At 62.9% G+C, this 19,604-nt stretch overlaps 1 protein-coding gene across 4 annotated transcripts; it reads left to right on the top strand.

The window, feature by feature from the left end:
* The first annotated feature begins 1,083 nt into the window (after nt 1–1,083).
* On the top strand, nt 1,084–18,912 carry LMBR1L (limb development membrane protein 1 like). Of its 4 annotated transcripts, none has more exons than XM_073318606.2 (17): nt 1,085–1,291; nt 8,038–8,122; nt 11,976–12,012; nt 12,434–12,573; nt 12,677–12,780; nt 12,862–12,988; nt 13,480–13,548; nt 14,395–14,459; nt 14,654–14,729; nt 14,862–14,945; nt 15,159–15,235; nt 15,391–15,468; nt 15,812–15,885; nt 16,096–16,186; nt 16,703–16,769; nt 17,098–17,259; nt 17,486–18,912. In XM_073318606.2, exons 1-17 carry the CDS (start codon nt 1,220–1,222, stop codon nt 17,542–17,544), a joined length of 1,467 nt encoding a protein of 488 aa, XP_073174707.1. In that variant the 5' UTR covers nt 1,085–1,219; the 3' UTR covers nt 17,545–18,912. The 4 variants fall into 4 exon arrangements, with proteins under 4 accessions (XP_078705614.1, XP_073174707.1, XP_073174708.1 ...); XM_073318607.2 differs by lacking the exon at nt 1,085–1,291 and adding an exon at nt 1,657–3,581; XM_078849488.1 differs by having other exon boundaries at nt 1,084–1,291; nt 12,677–12,988.
* The last annotated feature ends 692 nt before the right edge of the window (nt 18,913–19,604 follow it).

Raw genomic sequence — 19,604 nt, 5'->3', positions numbered from 1 at the left:
CCCATGAGATCAGCTTACAAGTCATGAGGATTGTAATAACAGCTGGGGTGGTTTGATTTGCCTTTTGGTGCTGCAGCCCTTCACGTTTACATTTCGTGCATGACCATGCAGACTAGAAGCCGTTTTGTTAGTTACAGGCAAGGTTCTCCTCTCAATGAGGTGACCCTTCTTTAAGAAAAGCACCGAATATTGTGAGACTATCTATAAAATCATGAGACCAGTAAGAATTTAGGTATTTTCCAGCCACCAATTTCAATTCCTGGGGAAAGCACTTTGGGGGGGCCAGACTAGCACTGGAGACAGAGAGTGGGAGCGGGAGCAGAAGCAAACCCAGGTCAAAGGGCAGAGCCAAGCTTAGCTCTGGCTTGACTCTAGGCTCCTGGGTCTTTCTGATCCAGTTTAGTGCCCCTCTCTATCCATTACCACCCCAGCACCCATTAGGGCATTAGGTTCAAAGTAGTAACCCCCTTTCCAAAGCCAGTGGCTAAGAACCATTTATATTTCTTATAGAATGAGGCCAAAGCCTGAAATTTACCCCCCTCCTTCCCATTGGTGAAATATGCCCCCAAAGGGTGTCATGAAACCAACCGAATGGGCCTGCCTCCCACCCCCTCCAGCTTCCGAGGGGCTCATCCCAGGAGCAGACACACCAGTGAAAACCCATGCCTAGCTGACAGCTGGGGGAGAGGGGCTGGGGGGTGTACGCCCCCCAGGGTGGGTGTAGGGAAATCCGCTCTCCAGGTACCAGCCACCTGCGGTCACCCCACGGTAAAGTGGGGAACTGAGGCCGCGCAGAGCTGTGACCCCAGCTCTCCTGGGCTCGTGGCCAAACACGGGCCCCAGCCCTGGTCTCTGGGACCGTCCCCCAAGTCTGCCGCTGCTCGCAGCCAGCGGGGCCCTGATCCTTGCCCCGGGCCCAGCCTCGGGCGGGGGCGGAGCTGCGAGCTCGGCCTATCGGGTACAGCTCCCGTCCCAGCCAATGAGCAGCGGCCGATTCAACCTTCTGCAGCCAATGAGCCCTTCGCATGGCCGGCGTCACCCCGCCCCCGCGCCCCGCCGGCCTGGCCCGCGGCTGCGGGCCCTTTAAGAGTGGAACGCGGCGCGCCCCGCGCGGATACAGTGTAGCCAGCGCCGGGCAGCGCCTTAAAGGGGCCGCCGCAGCCGGACGAGCCGCCGCGGACTGAGCCGGGAGGCGCCCCCCAGCCATGCGGGGCGGGGAATGGAGCCGGCGGAGCTCGACGTGCTGGGGCTGCGGGAGCAGCTGTTCCACGAGCGGGTGCGGGAGTGCCTGGTGAGTGGGGCTAGAGGACCGGGGGCCTGAGAGGGTGCGGGGCGATACCACGGGGATGGGCTCGGGAGAGGCAGGGCCAGCCCCGTGGTCCGCGTCTGCTGCTGGCGGGGCACGTGATTGGGGGGGGGCGTCAAGCCCTGGGGGGGGGGGGGGGAGCTGGGCAGAACAGGGAGGATGGAGGGTCCGAGGGGTCCCGCCTTGGTGGAGCCCTGGGGTGGCAATCATGGGGGTGCTGGCCAGGGCCCTTGAATCCCGCCAGGGGTTCAAGTCCCTGACTCAGGTCGGTGTTGGTGGGGCTGGGAGAGGGGCTGGGAAGTGCAAGGCGAATGCAGCCTGGTCTGGGAAAGCGCCTGACTCTGAGTTGGAGCAAGAAAAACAAAACTTTTTCCTCCCTCCAGCCCCCCCCCCAGCCCCCCGGCTTTGGTGCCCTGCCGAACACAGTCTGGGTTTGTAACGTGTTTCACCCTGAACCAGCATGTGAGGTGCCTGCAGGAGCTGCTGCTTTGGCCCTGCTGACATGCAGCCGCTTCTGGTGCGTGGCGTGGCAGGACCCCGACAGCTGCACATGCTGCCTGTTGGGATGGGACATTGAGAGTCCTTGGGTCAAACTGCCCAAGCCTCCATGTTGCCACCCTCCCACCCCACAGAAAGGGGGAGCCTTTGGGAGCCCTAGGAGCAAAGAAGCAGCCAGGTGAGGCTCGGGTCTGAGTTACTGTGGTCACTGGGACTCGCCTTGGCCCCCGCCCTGTGCCGTTACCCCTGGCTTTGGACATTTTGCTCTTCTGTGACCATTCTCTCTGCTAGACACCTCTCCCTCTCCCCATGCCCTGCTTATCTCCCTTGGAGGCATCTTGAGCTGTGGCTTCCTTTAAAGATTGCGCCCTTACTGAGTCTGTCAACCCATTTCCCCCAGCCCAAGAAGGGCTGCCCTGTGGCGGATCAGGGGAGCCACCCGTGGCCGACACCCGTGTCCAATATCACGGTTGGCCCCGTGTCAGTGGGGACCAGGCTGCACTCGGGTGCAGGTCACTGTGCTGCTGCGTCACGACAATATCAGCTGAGGGCTGTGTTTGGACACCTGATGCCAGCCGTGGCTCGGTTTCCCAGCGTCAGCTAGAAAGCAGGGAGGTCTAACAAGAAACTTTTTTTGGGACATGCCTCTGCTCCTTGGGCATCTAACCCATCCCCGTGTGGCTGGATATTCCTCACCCTTGTCCAAGGGGACTCCAGCCTCTGAGCAGGGTTTCAAGTGTGGTAACAGCGACCATGATCTGCTTCGCTGGGTCTTGTGCAGTGTAAGTGGATGTCCTGTGGGCACTGTTTCTGCACAGAGACTGGACTTCCACGGGGTATTGTCCCCGGTACCTGAAAACATCTAGGCAGGTGAATTCTCCCTCCGCAAACCATGCAGTGCCACCTGGGAGCCCTTCTCCACGGGACAGTGCAGCAGCACCAGCTTGTACAGCTGGCACCAAGGTGATAGCTTTCAGCAAGATTGTAGCCAGTTTGTTTGGGAATTTGGACGCTCCTGGCAGGATCCCCGCCTCCCTGGCCAGCTGCAGTCATGAGTAGGAACATGCCCTCTTGCCAGCAGGGCTCTGGGGTCAGGGGGAAAAAACATGCTGGAACCCTTTGCCATCTGTGTCCTAACCAGCCCACAGAGACTCCAGCGTCAGCTGGGTGATGGGGGTTTCTAGCCCCTCCCCTGCCAGCTTCGGCGGCCCCTTGACTTGGGTCCTGACGACGCTGTGACCCTAGCTGTGTTGGGGAGTGGGGAGCCTTGGTTTCAGATGGCAGCCCTCTGTTACCCCAGGGCTCAGTCTTGCAGGAATCCTGGCTCCTGGCATTTGTACCCCCCACCCCCAGCCCCACATGGTGCATTGGGTGGCTTGGAGGGGGCCTTCCCGAGTGGAGGCCCTTGGGTCAGCTGGTCTGAAACAGCCCAGTGCTTGGAGCAAGGCAAACTCTGCTCCCGAGCCAACCCCGCACTGCGAGCTGTGCCAGAGAAACCGGAGCTGAGGGCCCAGAGGCGGGCAGCTGGCACACCAGGGCCCGGCTATCCTGCTTGGCAGGCGAGGGGGAGCGGGAGGGAAGCAGCTGGGTTTGTTTTTCCTGCTGAATTGACATCAGTTAAAGGGTTCAGGGCTGAAGACTTTCCCAGCCTGTTCTGGCGGATCTGTCTGCACGTAGCCAGCGCCTGAGCCCCTCCCGTTGGACTGGGATGTCCACATGGCTGCTGCTCCATGGGGGAGGGGCGCTATTCAGCAGGCTTCCCCCCACCCCCCACCAGGTTGGTAAAATAATGTCTCTTTATTAAGACTGAAGCACCTCCAGGCGCAGGTGGGTTGGTGTCAGCGAGAGGGGACGGGGGCACAGAACACCCAATGCTGCAGGGAGTCGAGAACCCAGGAGTCCTGGCTCCCTGTCCCCTCCTGTAACGCCTAGGCCATGCTCCCTGTCTGGGGAAGAGAACCCAGGAGTCCTGGCTCCCTGTCCCCTCCTGTAACGCCTAGGCCATGCTCCCTGTCTGGGGAAGAGAACCCAGGAGTCCTGGCTCCCTGTCCCCTCCTGTAACGCCTAGGTCATGCTCCCTGTCTGGGGAAGAGAACCCAGGAGTCCTGGCTCACCTATCTCTTGCTGTAGCCACGAGGTGACGCTGGCTCCTGTCAATGGCGGGTCCCCCGAAGAGGAGCGTTGGTGGCCGGCTGTTGAAGGTCGCGCTAGTGGGAGCCGCCAGGTTCTGTGGCGGGCACAACCATTCATGGAGTCGTGGGGGCTGGTTGCTTGGGGGGGGCCCAAAGGGTTGGGCAGGCCTGGCAGCTAAAGCAGGGCAGTGGCTTCAGGATCCCTGGGTTCTGGTTTCCCTGCTCTGCCACTGACTCACCGTGATACCTTGGTTGAGTCACTCGCCTGTGTGGGAAGGGGATGAGGATGCTGCTCTGCTGCCCTGGGTGGGGCGTGGGGGTGGAGAACCAGCTGGGATTGCCCACGATCCCTGGAGGAAGGAGCACTGCTCTGTTCGCCCTGGCCTGGGGCCCGTGGCAGGGAGGGAGGGGGAAGACAGAGTCCAGGACCCGCTCAACCCTTCCTGTCCCCTCCCCTCCCCCCCGCCCCGCCCAAGCAGAGCCCTGCCTGGCTCTGTTGCTGGGGCAGCACAAACTCCTTCGCTTGGCACAGCAACAGGGCGCTAACTTGACCGTCCAGCGCACACGCTGTGCCCTGCCTAAGACTTAGCAGGTCGGTGCCAGGGGAGCTAACCCTGCCGGGAACGCAGGTGCCATGCACCAAGTGTCTCTGCTTAGCCCTTTCTCCCGGGGCTGTAGGCTGGGGGACCCCCCGGATCATTCAGCAGCTTTGACCAGGGTCTGTGCTCACTGGGTGGGGGCAGAGGGGGAGCCCTTGTGGCCCCGTGTGGTCGCCGTGGTGCGCGGGAGCTGCTGAATGGCAGTCGCGCTCAGGCTCTGCCCCTCTCCAGCCCTGTCGCACATCGAGGAGTCCTACTGACCCCATCGCCCCGGGGGCGCTAAGGCATGCGGCGGGGGGGTCGGGGCAAGTCTGGATGGTGCTGAAAGCTCCAGGAGTGTTGGTGGATTTGCAAACGGCTTTTATTTCCCTGCATTCCCGCTGCTCCCATCACAGAAACCCCGTTAATTCCTTTCCTGCCTGGCGTCCCTGGAATTCCAAGCTGGAAAAGACTTACCTGGGTCCCCCACTCCCTCTGCCAGTAGAAGAAGGGCTAGGGGCATGCAGGCCAACGCGTGTACCGGCCCTAAGGCTAGGGGCTGACGTGGCCTGCGGTGAGGGGAATGGGGCCTGGGGTGTCCGCGCCTACCGGTCCCTGAGGGGGGTATAAAGAGCCACGCAGAGCAGGGTGCGTGGGTGTCGGGGAGGGGAGGTGCTGCTGAGAACCGAGGTCACAGCCCTTCAGCACTTGCGGCTGCATCTGGGAGCTGCAGGCTGCTGCCCTTTATTCCCCGCTGGCTGCGCTCGCTTGCTCTCTGGCATGGCGTGATGCCCCGCTGGGGTGGCAGGGGAATTGCTGCGGAGCTGGGATTGCTGCTTCCCCTCGAGCAGGGCTAGGGGCCGAGGGATCCTCCCGGGGGGCTGAACTGGGGCAGAAGGGGGACCCTGGACAGCTCTCCTTTCAGGATCCATTGACCCGGAGAGGGGCTAGGCCAGGAAGCTGAGGCCCAGCTGGCCCCTTCCAGCCCTCCAGAAGGCCCCCAGCCTGAGCACCCCGTGCTGCATCTGAACCACCCTGCTGGCTGGACCCTTGAGCCATCCTGTGTGGGCTCAGGAGCCAGACTGTGCCCAGGGCTCTAGCAGCTCCCTGCTAGCTAAGCTCCTCTCACCGCTGCTCAGACCCGCACTAGAGAGGAGGGAGAGTTCTCTGCTCTCCTGGGATGAATCTCTCGTCCCTTCCCTGAAGCTGTTGGCACTGATGGTCTAACACTGGGTAGGTTGGTTGTCCGTGCAGCTGTCCAGTCCCTGTTTGAATTCTGCTAAATCCTGTGGCAGGGAGTTCCACAGGCTAATCAAGTATTGTGTGTTTAACAGGTTTCCTTTGTATGTGTTGAACTGGCCACCCTTTAATTTCTGAACCCCTGTGTCCGAAGGATCCTGGGTAGGGCTGGGCTGCAGGACCTGCAGGGCTTTCCCCCACCTGCTCCCTGCTGGAGGTGCTGGCTGGCTCCCAGCAGCAAGAGAGAGGTCAAATCCGTCTCTGCCAGCTTCCAGCGCTGACCTACTAGAAGCACGTCAGGATCGGCGTGGCCCCGAGCTTTCAGGCGGGTGCGGCCTTCGAGGAGTTACCCCTGGACCAGTTCTTAGAGAGCCCTAAATTTCAACCACCCAAACCTGAATGGCTGGGCGGCTGGCGGCTGCTGTGAGCTCCAGGCTGGGACGCCTGATGGGTGCAGCCCCCGAGACCAGCTCGTTGGCACTGCAGCCGCTGCGGCCTCTCTGCAGGGGCGTTCCCTTGGCCCGGGGAAGCAGAACCGGCCATGCTTGGACCCGACCTGGGTTTTCTCCAGCCGCTGAGCGCTTTGCAGCTGTTGGCCTCTTCTGTAGCTGGGGTTTTATTTTGCCCTGTGGCTCTAGGAGGGGCTGCCTGCCAGCGGGGTGTGCTGCTTCTGGAGGGGTTCGGGCTGTGCCGGTGTCCAGGGAATCTCCATGCCTGCTAGGGCACGATCCAGAGTGCAGTGAGAGTCGGCCGGCACTCTCCCGGCAAGCCCGGGCAGTCGGCCCTTCTCGAGGCAGGGCTCAGAAATAGACCTGGCGGGGGGGGACAGGCGTGAGCTGTGGGGTGGGAAGGGTAATGAATTTGTGCTGATGCAACGAAGCCGATGGGTTCAGGTCAACCTTTGCGCCCGGCCTGTCTGACACACGCTGCGAGTGATCAAAGGTCCTTGTGTTCTCAAACGTAGCCCTGCTCTGCTTGGACCTCGGAGCGCGGCTCAGGGGCGGGTGAGCCGTGTGCCCGGTGCTGCCTGCCGGCTTCCTTCCAATCACGGCAAAGGCTCTAGTGCTGGTGGCAGGCAGGACTGACCGCACCGGGCCCCGCTGCGTGTATAGCACAGGCAGGGGCTGGCCATGCTTCCCTGGACCCCTCCGAATCCCCCAAGAAGGGGCAAATTACAGAGCAGGGGCATTCCATGTGGCCAGACATCCGCCACCAGACGTTTTCTGGCCTGCTTGGCATGGCCTGGCTTGGACCCGGCAAAGAGGAATGCCAGCAGTGAGCGTGAATGGCCAGCCTGCCAGCCCGACTGCCATGTCGCGGTTAGGCAGGCCCCGGTGACGCAAATTCGGAGCCTAAACACCTTTGTGGGCTCGGGCCAAAATGTACCCTGTTTGTTCAGAAACTGATTTCTCCGGCTTGCCCTGAAATTTTTCTGCCCCCACTATGCCCTGCTCCAATTGCCCCTGCAAAATGCAAACCCCACCAACACAATACCCTCCCTCCCTGCCTTGTCCTGTCCTGTTGCCCTCTGCAGCAAATACCCACGCGGGCAGGTTACGGGCTGAGCTCACAGCCAGGCCTCGCGGGTCATTTTCGGGCGACGGACGCTGTGGAGCGGCAGGGCGGGGACGTACCTGAATAGAGCCCAGCATGGTGCAGAGTCTGACAATGAACTGGGGGCATCCTGAGCCTCTCAGCCAAAGGAGCCCCAGAAACATGTCATGTGTGGGGCTTCTGGGCCGCCGTGCTGGTCGTGTCCGCAGTGCAAAGGCTTGGTGCTGGGGGCGGCTGAACGGCTCTGGGGCTGGCCGCTTCGAGGGAGATTCCCTTGTGGGTCCAGGTCCAGACTTCTGAAAAGAGCCCCAGGCTGGCAGCTCTGGATTGGAGGGTACCTTTAAACTGGAGTTGTCATCCCCCCATCCGCCCCTTCTGCTCGGCTGCAGGAGCAACCAGGCTTCAGGGCGTCCCATTTCCAGCTGGCATGGGGTCAGGCAGAAATCAGTATAGAAACCCTGCCCCCAGTGCAGCACTGGGTATTGTGTGGCGGCAGGCGGGGGGCTGCTGCCCTGAGAGACACCCAGCGCGAGCTGTTCCTGGGAGGGGCACCACAGCTCGGAGCTGGGATTCCTGCCCGGGGGGGTCAGCGCTTTCCCTGCAGCGAATGGGGGCGTGGGGGTGGGCTGAGGAGGGGAGGATTGGTGCAGGGGGGAATGGGGAGCACGGCGGGTGGGATCCAGCTGCCTGGGCCACCTCTGACCCTCCCTCCCTCCCTCCCTCTCTGCAGATCTGCACGCTGCTCTTCGCCAGCCTCTATATCCTGAGCCACTTCGTCATAACCCGCTTCAAGAAACACACGGACTTCGCCACAGGTGACTGGCCTGGCTCTGGCCAGGCCCCTGGCTCTGGCTGCCCCCTCCCTGCACGGGGCTCTTGTTGAATTCCAACTCCAGGGCCCCCAGCAGCTCCCCCCCCCCCCGCACACTGCCCCCCCCCCCGGGCTGCTTGAGCCAGGGGCCAAACCTCCTGCAGCAGCTTTGCTGTGTGCTGTTTGGTGCATCCCCAGGGGACACCCCGTCCTGCTGGGGAGGGCCCCCCTTGGTTTGTTTACATTGCTGCTGTGTTGCGGTTGCCATGGGCAACATCCCCCCCCCCCCCGGGATCTGGGCTCAGAGACCAGCATCTCCCAAGCGCTGCATGGTGTCGTCACCATGGCGCTCCCCTCCCCGGGGCTGTGCAGCGAGCCCAGAGCCGGATGCTGGGGGGGCCTGGGCAGGGGGATGGGGCTGAAACACCAGGCCCCCTAGGCAGAGTCCGTGGCAGGAGAGCTGCATGGTGGCCCCTCCACCTGACCCCGCACCGTCCTTGCCCTCCCTCAGGAGTTGTCTTACCAAAGGCCGAACCCGTCCCGTCCCTGGGGGTCCCCCCACCATGCTGGGGGCTGCGTGGCATGGAGCCAGGCTGCCCCGCATCCTGTGAGCTGGGGTGGGCAGGAGCCGAGGGGGCATCTGGGCACAGAATGGGGGAGGGGGCTGCAGGCTCTGTTGAGAGCCGGGAAGGGGGACCCCTCTGCCCTCCGCCGCCCTCGCAGCTCGGAGCGGAAGCTCTGCTCCCTGGGGGGAAGCCCAGTGGCGAGGATCCTCACGCTGCAGGGTCAGCCTGGTGCTTGTGCCATGGGTGTCCTTGGCTGTGCCTTGTGCATTGGGGTGGGTAGCGCATTCCCCGCCAACGGGGCCCCCTTGCACACGGCTCCCCTGCAGGGTCTGCAGACCCATGGATCTGGCCCGATGCACTGCGTTCCCCGGGGCACAGACCCCCATGTGGGCAGGGACTCATGTGCTGAGGCCAGGACTTGGCTTCCACCGTGCCTGGCAGGGGCTCCCTGGGCTGCTCCCCTCTGGCTTGGGAGGGGACCCACATCTCCCCGTGCTGTGTGCACCCCAGCTCTCACCAAGGCCCTGGTGGCAGGCCTATACATCAATAAGAATTGACCCATAGGTTCTCCCCCCCCCCCCCGCCAATGCACATGTTGACCCTGGCTCCTCTGGCCACCTGCTGTCTTATCCTCCCCCCCACTATGCTCCTTTGCCCCCATAAGCCAGCCTGGGTGGCTCAGGGCCCAAGCATCTGGCCTGAAATCCAGGGGATCCCCCCCCCACAGCACCATACACACACGGCCCCTGGGTTTCTGTCTCAGGTGGGCTGGTACAGCCACTCACGCTGAGGCGAGTCCGGAGTCCTGTCGTCTCCCAGCCCCATCTGCGTCTTTCCAGATGGTGCGTTTCCCGGTCGAGGGAAAGCTCCACTCTCTGTCGTGTCTGGTGAGGGTGGAAACACCTGGTGGAGATCCTGTCAGGAGAGCGCTTCCCTCTGAGCTGAATCCGGTCTCTGTGGGAGGGTGTGAAACCGAGCTCCTGGCCCGGCGGTGGAGATCCCGGGACCCTTTTCAGGAGAGTCGGGGTCTTGTGTCTGACACGCTGGCCAAATGCCACATCTGGGGAGGCAGAATGTGACTCCTGTTGCGGCCATTTCAGTGGGCTGCAGGATGGGCAGCGATGCTGTGGGCCGTTAATCAGTGGCTGTGCCCCACCCCAGAGGTGGCTGCTTTTCAGGCTGGGGGAAGCAATACCTTACCTGCTGTGCACAGAGGATGTGAGGCTTAACTGGTGTCTGTAAAGGACTTCAAACCTTTGGCTGAGAGAGGAGGGGGTATTGTAGTGGCTGGGGGTTGCCTTACAGTGCTGACAATGCCTGTGTACCCTGCTCCCCTTCCCCACTGCGCTGCCCCAATGCCCCTCCCACCCCCTGCGCTTGCTGGCTCTTTTCCATGGGAGTTGCTACCCCTGAGGAAACTCTGCCCAGAATAGCTCTCCTGATGGGAGCATTCCACCCTCAGCCAGAGACTCTGGGTGCCCTGTGGGGCTGGCCTGCCTTGGGGATTCCTGTGCCGATGTAAACCGCCAGTGTGGGGAGTGACAGTGCCCCGCTTTCATTTCGGTGCGCTGCCCCTGCTTTGGGGGTGCTTGGGGCCAGATCTGCCTGTGCAGACAAGCCCTTGGAAACGCAGAGCCAGCCCTGGAGCAGGAGCAGGGTTGCGAACTGGGGGTGCAGCTGGGGACAGAGTCGAGCAGGCTGTTGCAGCCTCGCTGCCCCGCGCTCTGACTGCGTCGCTGGGCCGCTTTCACACAGTTCTTTGTGCAGCATTTCTGTAGTTTTTACTGCTGCCCTGCAGCGGCCACGGTGCCGACCCCTGTGCCGTGTCAGGGCTGAAACGCCCGGCGCTGAGCCGCCTGCCGCACGGACGGGTTCCGGGGTGCGGGGAACGGCTGCCGGGGTTGGGGGGTTGGTGAGGGTCAGGGGATGGGAACTGGCTGTGAGCATTCAGCTTGGCACGGAGCCAGGCGGGGCTGGCCAGGGAACAGGGAGAGGAGACGTGTGACCTGAATACGGATGGGAGCTGCTGGCGGCTTGGTGGGAGCGAAGGCGGAGTGGAGATGGGGGAGGGGGGCTGCTGAGCCCTTTGTTAGGCGGTGCTGTCTTGTCACTCCCCCCCCCTTCCCCTTTTCCCATTGCTCAGCCCCCCGCAGCCTTGGGCCGTCTCTGTTTTGACTCTGAGAAATCCAAGCCCAGGATGATTCTTGGGGGTCGGGATGGGGGCTGCCCCCGGGCTAGACAGGCTGCCAGGCCCTGGGGGTGTCAGGCAGCCAGGTGCAGCACACGGGAGCCTGCTTTGGGGAGACACCAGCAGGCACCCGGGCTTGTCTGAGTCACCAATGCCCCCGTCTGTTTGGCACGTGGATGGAAATCGATGAGCCCACGTTCCCGTCCCTGAGGTTACTCCTTTGATTGAACCTACTGGGGGTGCCAGTCACTGCTTGGAGGGTCGGCTCCTTTACTAAGAAAATGTCAAATAATCCCAGTCAACCAGATTTACCGAGTGTGAGCCAGATTAGTTGGCACAAATACAGGGGGGGTGGGGTGTAAATCTTCCCCGAGCCAGGGGTACAACCAGCAGTGCAGTGCTGCCAAGGTGTCTGTCTACACACACCTGAGCCTGCTACCATGGGCACAAACTCCCCAAAATGCCTTGGTGCCCTCTGACCCTAGTACTTCAGTTCCCGGGCACTAGGCTCTTGGAAATCCGCGCCGAGTTTTTAGCAACAATTCTGTCCGTTTGTATCATTGTCACAAAGCTCAGCACAGTTCTCTGCGTGCCCCCAGAACAAAAGCTTACGCGCCGTTTTTAATGTGGTTCAGTACAGAGATGCAGGGGCCATGGGCTCGCTTTAGCATAAACCTGGATTCTCTTAAAAACACATAATATTGGCTGAATAATTCTGGACATCCGGCTGCAGGGCAGTGAGGGAGGGATCTGTCTGGGACAAGCTGCTGGCCTGGGTATTCTGGCATCACCTGGGACCCCCGCTGTGACCAGGTGCAGAGACCCTGCCCCCAAGCAGTGCCCATTTCCCATAGGCTAGGCAGAGGCCCCTTCTCCCCATCTCAGAGCTGGGGGCAGAGGGGCTTCGCCCTGGGCCTTGCAGGAGTCTAGCAGAGCTGAGTCCCGGCCCGGCAACCCCCAGGCCATGAAACCTCCTGCCCCACCCATGCCACAAAACCTTGTTGTGGCTCTTGGCTGAAGCTTCCCCGACTCTGTCCCGTGAGGTGTAACGAGCGTGAGGGTCTCTGCTGAGCTAACGGCTTTTCTCCCCCATCTCTCTGCAGTTGAGGATGACGAGGATGCCGCTGTCGACAGAATTGCGTAAGCTCCTGGCTGTCCTTCGCCCCTTCCCGTATTGACGCATTTCCCCCCCCCCAGCGTGCTGGGACAGGGCAGGTTTGAGGATTGCAGGTTGAGCAGGGCGATGGGGCTCAGGACTCCTGCGTTCTCTCCCCAGCTCTGGGGGGGGCAGCGGCTAACACGTCTCTCCCCGAGGCACGTGCTGGTTTGAGTCTCGCTGAGCTGCTCCACGCACTGAGACCGGGCAGAACTCGCGTCACCGGCTGCCTCGGGGCGAGGCGTGGCCGGCACTCACCCCTGGGTGCTGCCCGCTCACATTCCAGCCACGGCGGGTCCCCTCGCGCCTCGCTGGCTTTGCCCTGCGCCCTGGGGGCCGTTCGGGAGGCTGGCCGGGGAAGGGGTGGAGGAGCCAAGCTCATGCTTGCCCCCCGCCGCCCCGCAGGCTGTCGCTGTGTACCTTCACGCTGGCCGTCTCGCTGGGTGCCCTGCTGCTGGTGCCCTTCTCCATCCTCGCCAACGAGGTTCTGCTGCTCTTCCCGCACAACGACTACATCCAGTGGCTGAACGGCTCGCTGATCCACGGTGAGCGCCCGTCCTGCCCCGCCCCGTCCTGCCCCGTCCCGCCAGCCCGGGCATGGCCCAGGGGGCTGGGCTCCGGGGGGCTCACCTGTCCGTCTCTCTCCAGGCCTCTGGAACCTGGTCTTCCTCTTCTCCAACCTCTCCCTGGTCTTCCTCATGCCCTTCGCGTATTTCTTCACCGAGGCCGAGGGCTTCGCGGGATCCAAGAAGGTACCAGCTGCCGGGTCTGTCTCCCCCGCTGCCCTTGGTGCCACCCACGCCGTGTTAAATTCCTCCCCCCCCCCCCCGCAGGGCATCCTGGCCCGAGTCTACGAGACCTTCGTGGAGCTGCTGCTGCTGACCCTGCTGGTGCTGGGAATGGTCTGGGTGGCATCAGCCATTGTGGACGAGGACACGGGCAGCCAGGAATCCCTCTACGGCGAGTGGCCGGGCAGCGCGAGCTCCCCACGGGGCCGGGCGGTGATGGTGGAAGGGGGGTTGCATGCTCTCAGACGGAGGGACAGGACTCCTGGGTTCTCTTCCCAGCTCTGGGAAAAGGGAGTGTGGTCCAGGGGCTAGGGTCCAGACTCCTGGGTTGAATTTTTCATCTCTACCAGTGGCTTGTTATGAGGGGGGCAAAACTCTGCCTTGCCCCATGCCTCAGTTTCCCTATCTGCACAGTGGGGTGATTGGTACTCAACCCCCCTTGCTGTGATGCTCTGGGGTGACAAGCCTTATCAGACATGCTAGTTAATGTCCCCCCCCCCCCCCAGCCCACCCATACCCTGCTCCGGTGGGAGTGACCATCTCCTGCTGAGTGACAAGGACTCCCATTCCCGGCCCCCTGCCCAGCCCTGGCACCGAGGGTCTTCTGGGCCCCATGGCTTACCCCAGCCTGGGTGTGTAATGTTAACCCTCTCCTCTCCACAGACCTGTGGGAATACTACCTCCCCTACCTCTACTCCTGCATCTCACTCTTTGGGGGGCTGCTGCTGCTGTGTAAGTGGATGGTTTGATTTCTTTGGGGGCTGAGGGGGGATCTGTGGGGTCCAAGCTGAGTTTCCAGCCCTCCCCTGAACAAATGCAAGGGGGCAGGCTGGCCGTATGGTTCCTGGCTTCCGTTCCTGTGTGACACAGACTGCTCGGGTGACCTGGGGGGAGTCTCTGATGAAATGGGGCTTGCGTAGTAAGACTGGGAGCTTTTTCGGGGTGGAGTCTGTCCCTTCCTCCAAACAAAGGCCCATGCAAGCCTCTGTAGCCAGACTCTGCCTCCAGCCCTGATCCGTGCGTCTCCTGCTTGGTCTGGTGGACATTTTTTCCAGGAGCTTCCGAGCTGGCTCTGGTCCGGAAAAGTCTGAATGCAGGGGCTGGAATTCAGGATCTTCCTCCCCCGCCCCCCCCGCCCTGGATAACCTGTTGGTGGATTTTCCTGACCAATCCCTTTTGGGTGGTGCCGGGGTCTCCCTGACGGACGGGCTGATGCCAGGCCAGGTACCCACAGGGTGGAGCATGCTCTCTAGCCAGGCCTGCTCCTGGGGGGGCAGTGTGGCCCCCCCGGACACCCTGCCACACCTTATGGCCACAGAACTGAGTGACTGTTCATCAGAGGTGTCTCCCGCTGCTCTCGGAGCCCGATGCGGGTTCGGAAAAGAACTGTGGGAGGGGGGCTGATTTCAGGGCAGGGACCTCTCCAGCTCTGGGTGCCGAGACCATGAAGGCCCCAGGCTCGAACCCGCCCCACTGGCAGACACAGAAAGGGCCGGATCCCTTTGGTTCCTTTTGCCAATAGAAGGGGGGGCCGGTACCTGTTCTCACCCTGCTCCTTTGCTCTCTGCCCCCCCGCAGTGTGCACGCCTGTCGGCCTCTCCCGCATGTTCACCGTCACCGGGAAGCTGCTGGTCAAGCCCAGGGTAAGGCTCCCTGTTCCTGCCCCGCCCTCGCCCTATCTCCTGCCCCCCCGCCCCCACCGGGGGACGCTGAGTGGAGAGGTTAACCCCTTGTTTGCTGGGGTCGAGCCCGCCGTGGGGGAGGGATGGGGTGTTGCTTTCCCAGCTGCGTGGTGGCTAACGGGCGCCGCGCTCTCCCTCTGTCGTCCCCACTGCAGCTGCTGGAGGATCTGGACGAGCAGCTGAACTGCACAAGGTTCGAGGAAGCCGCCCTCTCCCGCAAGATCTCTGCCAGTGAGTGTGTCCCCCATGCCCTGCCCCGGGTGCTGGAGGGGCGTGATCCCGGCTCACTCCAACGGCCCCTTCCCGGAGGGGCTCAGCCCCCCCGTCCCCCAGTTCACCCCTCGGGACTCTCTCCTTCTGCAGGTCCCACCTCCTGCTGGCTGAACTTGAGCGCGGCCATGCTCCAGGAGCAGTTCCTGGCCATCCAGAGCCGGAGACTGGCGCTGGGTAAGGAGCGGGGCTGGGGAGACGGAGAGCTCGGGGCAGGCGGGGGATGGAGTGGGACTCCTGGGTTCACTCCCCGCTTGCTGGGTGGTGAGATCAGCGGGATGCTCTGATCTGGGTGGTGGAGGGGAGGGGGGCAGCGTTCATTCTCAAGGGGGCAGATGGTGGAGTCTTGACCACTTGCTCACCCGGGGCGTGTCCTGTGCTTCCCGGCAGAGCTGCGGCGCTGTGTCTCGCCCTGGCAGCGGAATCTGGGCTACCCCCTGGCCATGCTGTGCCTCCTGGCGCTGACGGTAGGTGCTGGGGGGGGGGGGCCTGCCTGATGTCTGTGCCTCAGTTTCCCTGCTTGTTGGGGATGGGTGGGTTATTCTCTGTGAAGCTCCCTGGGGAAGGACCCCCAAGGGTGCGGGGAGGAGGCCGCACTGACCTCCCTTCTGGTCCTTCCCAGGCCATCTCTGTGCTCGTCGTCTGTTTTCACACGCTGGAGCTGCTGCTGGATGATGCCGCGATGCCGCGGGGGATTCAGGTACCGCGGTGGGGGGGTCTGAGCTGAGTTTAACCCTTCCCTCTCTGCCATGGGCCCATGCATGGGACGAGTTTGCTGGGTCTCAGCCCAGCTCCCAATAGATGCACCATCAGCAATGGGGAGACCCAGCTATCTAGCCCCCTACTGGGCCTCTCCAGGTCTGGGGGTTCACCCTGCACTGCATGGTCTGTGCTTGCCCCATGGATCCATGCGGGGGGAAGTGCTCACCAGGTGACAGCGTGAAGGGGCTCTGGGACATCCTGGGACATGAGCCCAGAGCTGGCTGATCGGTTCCTGGTCCAATCTGCCCCCCACACCGACCCTCTGCTCTCTCTCCCTGCAGGACGCACCCCTGGGGCAGGTCTCCTTCTCCATCTTTGGGTCCTTTGGCGCCGCCCTGCAGGTGGTTCTCATCTTGTATCCTTGGGATGTGCAGCCCCAGCCCCTCCGTCTGATCCCTGCAGGGGGGCTGCTCTCTCTGGGGCAGGGCCTGGGTTTGCTAGCCCAGTCCCCCCCTTCCCTGCCCCTCTGGGTGCCGTGCCCCCATCCCAGTCCCTGCATCAGCTCCCTGGGCCCAACAGATTCCACCCCCCCACTCCGTTATTCCTCCTTAACCCCTGGACTCAGCTATCTGATGGTCTCCTCCGTTGTGGGCTTCTACAGCTCCCCCCTGTTCATGAGGCTGCTCCCCGTGAGGCAGGATACCCCCATGACCAAGGTAAGTGGTATCTGCCCCTCCGCCACCAGGTGCCCCCTGCCTCCATGCAGCCAGAGCCGCTTGCTACCCGCATGGAGCCACTAGGGACCACGGTGTGGTGGGCCCAGCACCAGGGCCGCACTCAGGACGCCTGGGTTCTATTCCCAGCCCTGGGGGCGGTTGCATTGCATCATCTCGCCACACGAGGGCGCCATGGCTCCGGCGCCAGGCTGGATGGGGAGAAGCCTAGCTGTGAGCTGCCCCATCAGATGCCCCCCAGTTAGACATGGATGCTGAGCGGGAGCCCCCAGCCTGCCCCAGAGCCAGAGTCCAGCTGGGGATCTTGGTTCCCTAATTCCAGGGGTGGGGCCGCTGATCCTGGCCAGAGGGGCTCGCAGGTGTCTTGTGGCTCGCTGGGTGGCGGATACGGAGTTGTGGCGGTGTTCTGGGGGGCGGGAGGGGTCCTGTGCCCACACGTGGGGGGAAGGGGGAGTCTGGCTCCCAGGTTCAAGGCCTGTCTCTTCCCCCTCCGCCCAGATCATTGGGAACTGTGTGTCCCTGCTGGTCCTCAGCTCCGCGCTGCCCGTCTTCTCCAGAACGCTGGGTGAGTCTCCTGCGGCCACGCTGGGCTCTGGGGAACCGCGCGCCCCTGGGGCGGAACTGAGTGGCTCCCGATACGCACACGCACCCCTGGACTGGGCCAGCAGAACTGCCCTATCCTGGAGGCCCATCCCGTTGGCCAGGGGCTGGAGCTCTGGAGCAGCCGCTTAGGGGCCGTAGGTTGGGATTGAGGGGCAGAGGCACGGCTGGAATAACAAGGGGCTGTGGGTCAGGAAGGGGGGTGTTGGGGGAGCCCAGGCCTGGGGCTGCAGGGGGAGGTACAGTGGGGTCCGGCCCCACTGAGGGGAGCGCTCAGCCTCTCTCTCTTGCAGGAATCACGCGGTTTGACCTCCTGGGCGACTTTGGCAGGTTTAACTGGCTGGGGAATTTCTACATTGTTTTCCTCTACAACATGCTCTTCGCTGCCCTCACCACACTATGCCTGGTGAAGAAGTTTACGTGGGCCGTGCGGGCCGAGCTCATCCGAGCCTTCGGTGAGTCTTGGGCCTGTCGCCTGCACCCGTGGGGGGAGCTGGTCCCCAGGCCAGGGAGCCTGGTGTGTCCGTGTCACAGGCCTGCAGGGCCCTGGGGGAGGCGATTTGCCGGTGAGCCAGGCCTGTGGGTGAATGGGCCCCTGGCCCCAGTCCAGGCTGCCAGCAGGGGGATGGACATGGAGGGGAAATGTCACCATGGCCCCTAACCGGTGTCTCCCCTGGCCAGGTTTGCACAAGCTGCCTCTGCCCGTGACGCGCACCTGCCAGCCCAGCAAGCTCTGCTAGGACGAGTCTGGCCCCAGCCAACGACTGGGAAATGGGGGCTGCTGCGGCCCCTCCAGGCCGTGGGGCGGGGGGCAGCCCCCGCCCTGACTCGATGGATTTATGTGTCTCCTGCATTCTGAGCCGAAGGGGCGGGGCCTGGCTGACTCCGCCCTCGTCTGCTTCCGCCCAATGGTCTGCTGGTGAGAAGGGGCCGGTATCCTCCTGTGGTGCGGATGCTGGGATGGGGCGGATCGAGGCCCCCCCGCCTCCCCCCCTGCATTCGATCCCCAGCGGGGGAGACAGGAGAATTCTCTGCTGGGACTGCTGCTGAGCCGTTCCCCCTCTCCCCCCCCTTCAGTCCTCCCTCCACTGCTGCAGCCTCCTGGGGGGGAAGGCAGCTCCAGGCACCCTGCAGGAAGATGTCCGGGACTATAATGGGAGCTGTTGGCCAGCAGGGGGCGCTGTGGGGGGCAGGGCACTGGCTGTGGGGGCAACTCCCTGCAAGTCCAGTCCCAGCCTCTCCCAGCAGGGGCCGCTGCGGGGAGCGGGGGTTTAGCCGCTGCAGAAGCTGCCTCACGAGAGTTGTTGCCCCGAGCCCCCCAGGGCCCAGCCCTTCCCCGTGCAGACCCCCCGGCGCCATGGTTACATACCTCACTCAAGCACACTAGGCGGCCATGGGCCGCGCATTCGTCTGCTTCGCTGGCTGCGTTTTCTGTGTGGGCATTTTTTATTTTTATTTTTTTTGAACAGCTGCTGCCCTGATGTTTTATGGGTGAAAGACCCCCCCCCCCGCTCTGAGACCCTCCCCACTCCCCTCACCCAGTGAGCTCAGCCCCTCCCTGCTCTGTCTGCCTGCCCCCCTTAGCCCCAGGCTGCTCCTGTCTCTCTGACACTGACTTAGGACAGCCTTCAACTGAGCAGGGCTCCCAGGTGGGGCAGGGACCCAGGGAGGTGTCGGTGGGGTGGGGTTTGTCATTCAAACACCTGGGGGTTTCTGTTTCTCACCCTGGGTTATAGGGGGAGGAGCTCTGGCTACAGACACCCCTTAGCCAGCAAGGCTCAGGCTGGTGCCTGATCCTGCCTCTGAGGGGGAGGAGTTTGGGGGGGGGGGGAGAGAATGTATTTGTGTGTGCGGGGGGAGGCTGTAAATGTCAGTCCCCCCCGGGGATTAGCATTGGGGTGGGGGGACAAAGCTGAAAGGGGTGTGGGCCAGGATCTCCAGTCCTTCCTGCTGTGTTCCTGCCCTGAAGCATGGGAGCCTAGGGCAAGCTTTGCTTTGTCTAATGAGTGTGTCAGGTCTCTGCGCTGTCAGCTGATAGTGACAGTGCGGATCAGCTGTCAACTGCTGTGTGTTTTTTATTTAAATAATAAAAAGTGTCTTTTAATACATGCTCGGAGGCTAGTGGCTTACGAGACACCAGCTCCGTCTGTTGAAATTCCTGATGGGAAATGTGCTTCCCAGCTCCTGGAGTGCTGTGCGGGCCCGCACACACCCGCCTCTGCACCTGGACACCCCTGTGCCTGCCCCTTGGTTTCCTGCTGCTGGAGCTGGGCACAACTTGTTCCTCCCCCAGGTGCTGGGGCATGTGCAAAACTGCACCCACCCAACTCTGGGGCTGTTGGGGGAAGCTGGGGCTGCTGCAGCAGAAGCAGGATCTGCTCTCCGGCGTATCCAAATGGGTGTGTGAATATACACTCACAGCTTCCCTCCTCCCCCCACCCCAGCCTGGAAGGTGCCACACCCTGTCTGACTCCCCCTTTGCTTTTGGGTATAATTACCCATTTTCCTGGCTGTAGCGAACGAGCCTCTTCCACCCTCCCCCCAGCCCTGGGCGAGGCAGCAGAAACAGAGTCAGCGCAAAGGTGAGGGCTGGGCTGCTGGGTGGGCTCCTGGCTTTCAGGGGCCCCTTTTCCCTGCCCCCCCCCCCCGTGCCCATAGAGAGAGTCCCTGCAGGGTTCTATGGGCCAGAGGGGGCCCGGGCTGGGCTGCTGGGTGGGCTCCTGGCTTTCAGGGGCCCCTTTTCCCTGCCCCCCCCCCTGCCCATAGAGAGAGTCCCTGCAGGGTTCTATGGGCCAGAGGG

This window comes from Lepidochelys kempii, chromosome 20 (assembly GCF_965140285.1).
Source record: "Lepidochelys kempii isolate rLepKem1 chromosome 20, rLepKem1.hap1, whole genome shotgun sequence".
In the NCBI taxonomy this organism is placed as follows: domain Eukaryota; kingdom Metazoa; phylum Chordata; order Testudines; family Cheloniidae; genus Lepidochelys; species Lepidochelys kempii.
This window is presented reverse-complemented; position numbering and strand designations above follow the sequence as displayed.

What these genes read in the sequence shown, in the direction of transcription:
- LMBR1L (XM_078849488.1), top strand. Translation starts at nt 1,220, where the DNA reads ATGGAGCCGGCGGAGCTCGACGTGCTGGGGCTGCGGGAGCAGCTGTTC. An exon ending in AGCTGCTGGTCAAGCCCAGG is followed by an intron (nt 14,460 to 14,653) that starts GTAAGGCTCCCT and finishes TCCCCACTGCAG; the next exon opens with CTGCTGGAGGATCTGGACGA. An exon ending in GAGCCGGAGACTGGCGCTGG is followed by an intron (nt 14,946 to 15,158) that starts GTAAGGAGCGGG and finishes GCTTCCCGGCAG; the next exon opens with AGCTGCGGCGCTGTGTCTCG.